The sequence below is a fragment of the Paramisgurnus dabryanus genome, chromosome 20, assembly GCF_030506205.2.
Source record: "Paramisgurnus dabryanus chromosome 20, PD_genome_1.1, whole genome shotgun sequence".
Taxonomy (NCBI): domain Eukaryota; kingdom Metazoa; phylum Chordata; class Actinopteri; order Cypriniformes; family Cobitidae; genus Paramisgurnus; species Paramisgurnus dabryanus.
In genome coordinates this window covers 8,908,442-8,919,082 of record NC_133356.1, presented here as the reverse complement: position 1 = coordinate 8,919,082, position 10,641 = coordinate 8,908,442, and the positions used below count along the sequence as shown (strand labels likewise).

At 36.2% G+C, this 10,641-nt stretch overlaps 2 protein-coding genes across 3 annotated transcripts; both read left to right on the top strand.

Annotated features, from left to right (window-relative positions):
* Positions 1-473: 473 nt before the first annotated feature.
* On the top strand, positions 474-4,777 carry LOC135786718 (interferon-induced, double-stranded RNA-activated protein kinase-like). Its single transcript, XM_065296241.2, has 10 exons — positions 474-2,385; positions 2,587-2,622; positions 2,818-2,943; positions 3,026-3,139; positions 3,220-3,291; positions 3,424-3,595; positions 3,701-3,841; positions 3,992-4,087; positions 4,200-4,262; positions 4,348-4,777. Exons 1-10 carry the CDS (start codon positions 1,934-1,936, stop codon positions 4,471-4,473), a joined length of 1,398 nt encoding a protein of 465 aa, XP_065152313.1. The 5' UTR covers positions 474-1,933; the 3' UTR covers positions 4,474-4,777.
* A 1,693-nt stretch (positions 4,778-6,470) lies between these two features.
* pkz (protein kinase containing Z-DNA binding domains) lies at positions 6,471-9,546 on the top strand. 2 transcript variants are annotated; one of them, XM_065296238.2, is made up of 11 exons: positions 6,471-7,072; positions 7,178-7,207; positions 7,424-7,543; positions 7,626-7,739; positions 7,815-7,913; positions 7,995-8,057; positions 8,159-8,336; positions 8,430-8,570; positions 8,714-8,815; positions 8,926-8,988; positions 9,066-9,546. In XM_065296238.2, exons 1-11 carry the CDS (start codon positions 6,645-6,647, stop codon positions 9,186-9,188), a joined length of 1,461 nt encoding a protein of 486 aa, XP_065152310.1. In that variant the 5' UTR covers positions 6,471-6,644; the 3' UTR covers positions 9,189-9,546. The 2 variants fall into 2 exon arrangements, with proteins under 2 accessions (XP_065152310.1, XP_065152311.1); XM_065296239.2 differs by lacking the exon at positions 7,995-8,057 and having other exon boundaries at positions 6,472-7,072.
* Positions 9,547-10,641: the final 1,095 nt, after the last annotated feature.

Below are 10,641 nucleotides of genomic sequence, written 5' to 3'. Positions count from 1 at the left end.
ACATGCATGCCCGTGGTAACATTATCAATAACATAATTGTAAAAGTTTGGTGTGTTTAGTTTCATTTCATAACGACAAATATATCAACACCACATTTAGAAGATGTCAGGCTTGGTTGACTTGGACGTGAGAGGAACGTGTCCTGTTTCAGATTGACTTAAAAGATCCACGATAGGCTTCGGTTAATCTTGTGAGTGAGTCCCAGACAGAGCCGCTCGCCCGCTCCTGCACGGGTCCTGTGAGTGAACCACTCACGTCACTCTGAGTGACTCAGTCAACAAGAGGAGCCGTGTACGTCCGTCGGTGGCGGGTCTTTCCAGCAGCACTGCTGCAGCAGTCCTCGTATTTAAAAATGTTAAACATTTGCAGCTTCTACCCAAAACATTGTGCCAGTCAAATATTTCAACAGATTAGCCTACATGAGTCAGTGGGTTAACAACACGAGCAAGGTTTCTCCTAGCCCAGGATCAGTGTTGCCAAGTCCGCTTATTATAAGCGACTTTGGGCTTGCTTTTTTGTAAAGTCGCTTACAAATATTAGTAGTCGCGTGTCGCGTTATTTTGGGCTTGTTTCCAAAGTGTAGTTGCTTATTTTGGGCTTGATCCCAGCTCCATAATAAGTTGTCAATCAGATATTTTCTATATGTTATTTAAACGTAGGAGTTTGTCTAGCCTGTTCTCTCCGTCTCTCCCCTTTCCCCATACACACAGGAGACAGCAGTTTTTTCCCACCCACACCTGTTTCTAATTGGCTCTTACCCAGATGGCAACGAGTACTAGCCAATCAGAGGCAGAGCAGGGCAATCAGTTTTTTTTCTGGCTAGGAAAACGTAACCAGTGAGTGATGTAAACTTTAAATTAATGCGCGCGAGTTGCGACTGATGTTGACTGACTGGACTGTAGGAGAGTTTTTGGAGGAACAAATGCCTGGGACAAAGTGGGAAAAGACTGGGAGAAAGAGAAAGGAGTAAAAGAATGGATTCAACCTGTCGTGTGGGACGACTCAAAGCACTGTGCAGAGTATCAGTTAAGTGTGAAATACGTGCACACCATGCGGACCTCGTACAACATGATAGCACATAGAAACATAACAAATACAGCCCCGTTCTCCTCAATGGTCTCGTACACACTGCAAACTTTCGGGAATGACAACCGCATGTAAATGCTGGAGCGAATCCCCTACATGTTCGTTTCATGTCTGTACGGAACAAGACTCACTCCCGAAAATGTGATGATTGACATAAATAACCATAGCAACGTTCTGCCGTCTCGCGTGCTTATCACTCACAGCTTTGACCAAAATAAACTAACATCATTGTGTTTTTTGAGGCTTACGGACGGACGGACGGACGGGGGGGGGTTTGTGCGTAGAAAGTCGCTTGTTTTGGGCTTGTTTTCACAGGCCTGGTTGCTTATTTGTCTCGCGAGATCTGGCAACACTGCCCAGGATTCAAGCTCCATGAGTTGAGTCACTCTCTGTGTGAATCCCCGAGCCGCAGACCAACTCATTGTCGCGCGCACGCATCCCTTTGTACTCGGACTCGGAGCTGCAAGAAATAATGATCCGGAATAGCAGCTTTTGGTTCACTCGGTACCCCCAGTCGACATTTGGTGATGTAAATTAACTCGTTGTTGCAAGTTATAGAACCTATGGCAGCTTATGTAGAGTTATTTGTTGTAATTCTGTTGTAAACATTTGAAGAGCTTTGTGTTTGATACAATTTCTCATTTTTAATGCAAAATCTGAGAGGACTCAACTGACTCGGGTTAATGGTCACTAAGGACTCATGGTTCTCGAGTCATTTTAGGGATCGGGTTAAATGATCCGAGTTTCGGGTGACTCGCTCATCACTACAGACCACGACGCTGAAAGAACTGACTGCATTTGATTCGCATTACATTCGTGAAAATTTTTTAGATCCCACGCGCATAACATGTCTGTCAATGACGAAGCTGAAATGGAGACGAGAATCATTGACTTCATAAAGAAAAATGGTGAATGCACCGCTTTAATTATCAGTAAAGCTCTCGGGGTAAATAAAAACACCATTAATACTCATTTGTACAATTTAGGGGAATCGAATCTGTTAAAAGTAACAGAAGGACTACCTCCTGTATGGGATCTGAGGGAGGAAACAGATGATCCTAAATCCGAACTGATATCTGATTCAAGATCTATTGATACTGTATCTATAAAGAAAGAGATGAGTGAGATTTTAAGATCAGGACGAGAAACAGGGTTAAAAGCTCATCAGATAGCAACAGGTGTGGGACAACCGAAGAAAACTGTGAATAAACTTCTGCACATTATGGAGAAGAAGGGTGACGTACGGAAATCTGACAATAACCTGTGGATGGCCACTGAAACAAGCCTAAAGCAATTCAGGTGTGTGTGTGCCTTGTTTGTTTATTAAATATATATACACACACACACACACACACACACACACAATTTTTGTGTGTGTGTGTGTGTGTGTGTGTGTGTGTGTGTGTGTGTGTGTGTGTGTGTGTGTGTGTGTGTGTGTGTGTGTGTGTGTGTGTGTGTGTGTGTGTGTGTGTGTGTTATAATCTTATTCCTGTTTTGCAGTAAATTGCGTGATGACGTCAGCGTCTCAGATTTAGGGTAAGCATTCTGCGCTAAGTTAAAGTTGTCTATTCTTTATCACTTTAACTGAACAAATTAACATAAATAAGATTCAGTAACCCAGTACAATGACATGATGTGATATAAAGGATTGGTTTACAGTATTCATCATATTTCTGCTGCATGATATTTTTTGACACGTGTATGTAAACACGTGATATATGTATGTTTCAGCTCCAGATTATCTCAGTGTTTTCATGAGATTACACAGCTTGGTTCTGGAGGCTTTGGTTGTGTTTTCAAAGCACGACACAAATTAGATGGCAAGATGTATGCTGTAAAGGTTGTCAAGTTAACAAAGTAAGTTTTTGTGTAGCTGGACTATATGAAAGTTGATTAAACAGATTATGGGATTTAACATTGTTTTGTCTATTTCAAACAGAGGCGCTGATTCTGAGGTCAAGGCTTTGGCTCAATTAGATCATCCAAATATTGTACGTTATATCACATGTTGGCAAAGTTCTGAGACCTGGGAATCCTATAAAGACAAGTCCAGGTAGACAAATTTCGAACACTTGATTTAAACATTTAGTATCTCCAAATAATGATATTTGTGTGTTGTGTTTTTTTGTACAGCCAATCATCTTCGGATCATGACATAAGTGATGGTGTTACATCAGGAACGAAAAGTCTGGATACAACATCACGGTATGTCAGCTATCTTTTTTTTTTGTCAATTTAACATGTTTGTACAGACTGTAGTGTATTTGCATCCAAAATGTCAGAGAAAAATTTAAATAATATATGTGTGATATGATCTGTGTTTATATTTCCTTTTAGATCTTTGTTCATTCAGATGGACTTCTGTGAGGGTGGGACATTAACTGCATGGATACATGAAAGAAATTTTATGAAAAAACAGAGAACCACAGGAATGTATCAAATATTTTATGAAATTGTCAGTGGAGTGGAATACATTCATTCAAACAAACTTATCCATCGAGACCTGAAGGTATTTGATATAGTTTATTCTTTACTTTCTGGAAAACTCTTGTGTTTTATCGTGAAGTGTAAAGTGTTTTAATTAAGTGTTCGTTCATGCTTTCTTTTATTTTAGCCGGATAACATATTTTTTACAGCTGAAGGCAAAGTGAAAATTGGAGATTTTGGACTGGTGGCGCCTCTGATGAATCCCAATGGTGGCTCTGCTTATAGATCTATAGGAAGAGGAACACCTTCATATATGAGTCCTGAACAGGTGAACAGTCATTTATTAACTTTACAGTACAGTCTCAGTCCCTCTTTTTTTATGTTATAAGTGTCATACTGTATTAACATTGTAATACATACTGAAAAAAAAATTGATGTGCTGTTTTACAATTAAAACAAATATTATTATTTTCTATAGGAAAACGAGAGACATTATGATGCAAAAATATTTCCCCTTGGACTCCTATGGTTTGAGATGTTATGGAAATTGTCTAGTGGCATGGAGAGAGCAAAGGTCAGTAGTATTTATGAACCATAACTGATAGAGATTATCTTAACAAAGTGTTAAAGTTTACACAGACACATTTGTATTTTTTGTAAATTTGTCAAACTACTTTTTATTTCAGCTCTGGCCAGATTTAAGAAGGCAAACATTTCCTGAAGGATTCTGTGACAAACATCCAAATGATGTAAGAAATATTATCTCATCTTTAGTTAAATATTGACCTCTGAATTTCTCAACCTTTAGTTTTAATATGATTGTGTGTTTTTCAGTATGAATTCATCAGAAAGATGCTCTCACACACACCACAGGACAGACCACAGGCCAAAGAAATAAAGGAAAATCTTGACAGATTTTTCTGTAGTGATCAGAATGTGTTAAGCCAGAAAACAATTTAAGATAAACGGCGGTCTGGTTAAATAATCTTCTTAACATCAAAACAATGTCTGTAGTATTTCTGTCCAAGTCATAAATGTATACTATCTATACTATCATCAAGATATCAATGGTTAATATGTTGTGGAGTGGTTTTATAAACAACAGTCATGACTAGGAGAGAAAGAGAGACACTTTTTCTTAAATACTGTACATTATGATGATTTGAGGCTACTTTAAGAATACTGTATTTTCATAAAAATGTTCATAATGTTTGCTTATTTAAAAGAACTTTTTAACTTTTGCATCTAAAATAAAGCATTTCTACAAGTCAAAGTTGGTCTGATTTGTAGATTTATTGATTCAGCCGAAGGTCAGTTTCTATTATTTGCAAAACTACTGATTCATTTTATAATTTTTGGAACATTTACAGTTAGATTTTCAAGATTCCTGTGAATGTTATTGATATTAAATTCATAGGTTTTTTTAAGTATCCTCCATGTTCATTAACTTTACATTTTTGTAATACCGCTTTAAGAAACTAGTTCTTGAATGACATCAGCTTTTCAAGTGACTTTTTATTTTAGTAGGAAAGGAAACCACAGAATCAATATCGGTAGGTATTAGCAGTTGAGTTTTTGTGATATTAGTGTAATAGACATATTATTGCATTAAAATATTCGTAAGATGAGATCAAATTTTAATATCGAAAGAAACGTTAGCTTCACTTCACACTTACATAGACATGCTTAACTTTTTATGTCTGGTATAAAGTCTTCATTAAACACGTCACAAACATCAGTAGTGTTGCAAAGGTTTTATGTGATTTATCCAGCAGGTGTCACTGTTTACTGCGCTTATTTTATTACTTCCTAAACTCTGCTGAAGACAAATTAATCAGCCCAGGTGAAAAAGTAGAACACTTCCATAGTGTACTTAAAGTGCTTTATCTTTGCACACTAATTTTGCACTTAATATACTAAAAATTCATCTTTAGTACTTATGTTCTTAAGATTATCTAAGTTTACTTCACTGTGCTATTTTGAGACACCATAAATATGAACTAAATGTGCTAAAAATTATTAAGGTACCACTTGTATTAAACTTGAACCCATCTTTGTATGAAAGTTGAGTTCAAGTTAAATACAAGTGTTAACTAAATAAAAAAATTTTAATACAGAGATAGTAAGCTAAAAGTGCATTTTAGTTCATATTCATGGTGTCTCAAAATAGCAAAAATAAGTACACTTAGATAATCTTAAGAACATCTTAATATACTAAATATTCACCTTTAGTACTTCTTAAGTACAAAATTAGTGTGCGAAAATAAAGCACTAAGTACACTATGGAAGTGAGCTTCAACTGGCGGACAGCCACCCTGACATTATCCTGTAGGATATTTTGTTAAACTTGGGAATTAATTTTTCTCTTGATGATGGCAAATGGTCAAGGCACTGAGGCACCCAAATCATGATGTTCCCTCCACAATACTTCATTGCTGGGATGATGGTTTTGATGTTGGGAAGCTGTGGCCTTTTTCTGTCATAGTACTTTCCCCTAACAATTCAACATTTGTTTCATCAGTCCATAAAATATATTCCCAGGTGCTCTTTTGCAAACTTCAGGCTCACAGCAATGTTTTTCAGGAGAGCAGCGGCTTCATCCGTAGTGTTCTGCCATAGATACTGTGCCTGTTTAAAGACTTGCGTATGGTAGACTTAGGAGATGTGTGCCAGTTCCAATGATGTCTTCAAGCCTTTAACTGTCACGGGTTGTTCTTTACTTCATTGAGTATTCTGTGTTGTGCCTTAAGAGTCATCTTGGCTATGTGCCCACTTCTAGGACTGTAGCTACATTATTAAACTCTCTCCAATTTGCCTTACTGTTGACTGATGGATGTTTACAGTTTGAGATTGATTGATTTTTTTTCCCCGCAGTGACGTCGTTGTGAAACCTATGTTTGATGGGCGGGGCTTGTGTTCGAGGGGCGGAGTTTGGGTAACCACACTGGTTTCAGTCAATGAAAAGCCTAAGGTAACGCGAAAGAATTGAAACTGAAAGTTAAGGAAGTGTGATATAAATACAGCTGCTGGCACTGCTAAACACAAACCAGCGACACTGAAAAAAACTGAAAGCATTTGATCCGCAATACATCCGTGAAAATCGTTAGGATTACACGCGTATATGAGCTGAAATGGAGACGAGAATCGTTGACTTCATAAAGAATAATGGCAAATCCACGGCTTTAACGATTAGTAAAGCTCTCGGGGTGGATAAAAAAATCATAAATAAACATTTGTACCAATTACAGAAATCGAATCTGTTAAAAATGACGGAAGGAATACCTCCTGTCTGGGATCTAAAGGAGAACACAGATGATCCCAAATCTGAACTGGCATCTGATTCAAGATCTACTGATACTGAATCTATAGAGAAAGAGGTGAGCAATATCTTAAGATCAGGACAAACAGGATTAAAAGCTCATCAGATAGCCAAAGATGTGGGACAACCGAAGAAAACTGTGAATAAACTTCTGCACATTATGGAGAAAAAGGGTGAGGTACGGAAATCTGACAGTAACGTTTGGATGACCAAGAGTGAAACAAGTCTAAAGCAATACAGGTGTGTGTGTGCCTTTGTTGTTTGTTTATTAAATATATGAATATATTTATTTAAAAAAAATATATGTGTGTGTGTGTGTGTTACAATCTTGTTCCTGTTTTGCAGTAAATCGTGTGATGACGTCAGCGTCTCAGGGTAAGCATTCTGGTGCCAAGTTAAATATCTTGTATCACTTTAGCTGTAAATATTTTGAAAAAAATTAACTGGACATAAATTCAAAATTAGATTCAGAAACCCAGGACAAAGACATGATGTGAAATAAATAAAGGATTGGTTTATTGTATGAATGATTCATCTTATTTTTCTGCTGTATGATATTGTTTGACACGTGCATGTATGTGTCATCTTCAGGTTATCTCAGTGTTTTTGTGACATTACACACCTTGGTTCTGGAGGCTTTGGTTGTGTTTTCAAAGCACGGCATAAATACGATGACAAGATGTATGCTGTAAAGAGAGTCGAGTTAACAAAGTAAGTTTATAGGTAGCTGAACTATATAAAAGGTGATTAAAGAGATGATGGGACTTAACATTGTTTTGTCTATTTCAAACAGAGGCGCTGATTCTGAGGTCAAGGCTTTGGCTCAATTAAATCATCCAAATATCGTACGTTATATCACATGTTGGCCAAGTTCTGAGACCTGGGCATCATATAACGACAAGTCCAGGTAGGCACATTTCTAACACTTATTTAAACATTCAGTATCTCCAAATAACGATATCTGTGTGTTGTATTTTTACAGCCAATCATCTCTTTCATTAGACATAGTCTTTGATGGATCGGATCATGATGACATAAGTGATATTTCATCAGGATTGGAGAGTCTGAATACTACATCAGAGTATGTCAGCAGTTTTTCACTTTGATCTACTCTTATGTACTGTAGTATGATAGACATTTGGTTTTGTCTTACTGTTCTCAGATCAGAATCTGCTGCTGAACCTTTAGAAAATCCCAGCACAGACAGTGTGGACCCTTTAAATCGGTAAACTAAGCTCTCTTTTTTTGTCAGTAATATGTAATGTAGCATCCAAAATGTCAGAGGAAAAATAAAATAATATAATATATGTGTTATTTTCCTTTCAGATCATATTTGTTCATTCAGATGGACTTCTGTGAAGGTGGGACATTAACCGACTGGATACATGAGAGAAATTTTAAGGAAAAAAGGAGAACCACAGAAGAAATTTATAAAATATTTTATGAAATTGTCACTGGAGTGGAATACATTCATTCAAACAAACTCATCCATCGAGACCTGAAGGTATTTGATATTTTTTTATTTTATTTCTGGAAAACTTTTGTGTTTTATCATTAAGTATTTTAGGTAAGTGTTCATTTATGCCTTTTATTTTAGCCGGATAACATATTTTTTACAGCTGAAGGCAAAGTGAAAATTGGAGATTTTGGACTGGTGGCGCCTCTGATGAATCCTAATGGTGGCTCTGCTTATAGAACAATAGGAAAAGGAACAGATTTATATATGAGTCCTGAACAGGTGACATTAACAGTCATTTTATTTAGTTTACTGTACAGTATTCACAAATATTACGGCAGCAGTACCTGTATTGTTTATGTAGTTCTGAAAGACTATTTAATGTGCTGTTTAACAATAAAAACAAATATTATTATTTGCTGTAGGAAAACGAGAGACATTATGATGCAAAAACAGACATATTTCCCCTTGGACTCATATGGTTTGAGATGTTATGGAAATTGTCTAGTGGCATGGAGAGAGGAAAGGTCAGTATATTTATGAACAATAACTGATAGTTATTTATATTAACAAAAGTGTTCACACAGATCACATTTGTGTTTTACACTTGTGAATTTATCAAACTTTTTTATTTCAGATCTGGCCAGGTTTGAGAAAGCAAACATTTCCAGAAGGATTCTGTGACAAACATCCAAATGAAGTAAGAAATATTATTACATTTTCTGTTAAATATTGACATCTGAATTTAGTTTTAAAGTGTGTGTGTTTTTTCCCCAGTATGAATTCATCAGAAAGATGCTCTCACACACACCACAGGACAGGCCACAGGCCAAAAAAATAAAGGAAAATCTTGACAGATTTTTCTATACAGATCATGTGTTAAGCCAGAAAACAAGATAGATGGCTGGTTAAATAATCTTCTTAACATCAAAACAATGTCTGTAGTATTTCTGACGGTCCAAGACTTTTTTATGTTTGATTTTAAATTATTTATTCATATTTAAATATACTATTTTTAAACTCATCATCGCATCAATGTTAAATATGATTAATATGTTATGGAGTGGTTTTATAAACATCAGTAATGACTAAGAGAGAGAGAGAGAGGGGGGGATTGTTTTGTTTTTATCTTAAAAAAAACTGTACATTACAATAATGATTTGAGGCTACTTTAAGAAGACTGTACTTTCATAACGTTTCTGTAATGTTTGCTTATTAAAAATAACTTTTAACTTTGCACCTAAAATAAAACATTTCTAATAGTCAAAGTTAGTCTGTATTGTTGATTTATTGATTCAAAAAGTTCAGCTGAAGGTCACTTTCTATTATTTGCAAAACTACTGCTTCATTTTATGATTGTTGGGACATTTACAATAATATAAGGGTGTTTTCACATATAGTTCATTTTAAAAGAACCAAACCCAGTTCAAGTGAAAAGGAACTAGCCGAATGTGACCTCAGTCCTTTTGGTGTTCACAATAAAGTGGACTCAAAAGAGGACCCAGTTCTTTTTTTTGGTCCTCTTCAGAACTGAAGTGATCTCAGACCCTTTCTTGTTCACATTACAACTTTATAAGATCTCAGATTCCAGCTTTCTGTGCAGCAGTTGATTTTAATACAATGTCCAAACAACAAGCAAAGCGTACCAGGACCTCACTGATTTCACATATCAAAAAGAAATCAAACCACAAAAGAACCCAAAAGCGAACCGTACTCAGACCACCTTCTGATGTGGTCTGAGTTCGGTTCACTTTTGGGTCCCTTTAGGGGGTCTGAGATCACTTGGTTTGTTCACACATACACCCTGAACTGCTCCGAGAGCATTTGGAGGGCTCAAACGAACTAGGTGTGAAGACACCCTAAGATTCTGTGAATGCTATTGGTATAAAATTTATAGTTTTTTTTTTACTTTGTGCTCTATGTCAGTTACCTTTCAAATTTTTGTAATATCCCTTTAAAGACCAGTTCTTGAATAGCATCAGCTTTTCAAGTGACCTCATTTAGTAGGAAAACAACAGAAGAAACATCAGTAAGTAGCAATTGAGTTTTTGTGATGTTTTGTGATATTAGTGGATTGCTCTCTATAACATACTATTGCATTAATATAATAAATCTGTTTGATGAGATCAACATTTTTATTTTAAAAGAAACGTTAAGTTCACACTTACATAGACAAACTTAACTTGGTCTGGTTTAAAGTCAGGGGCGGCGTTTGCGTATGGCAGTTGCCATACCCTAGCATTCAGACAAAACACCAGAAATCAACAGGCTATAATGAAGCTCATTAAAAATAATGTTAAATATTTTCAGTAGAACATATCTGAACATTGGTACATCACTAATATGGATAATT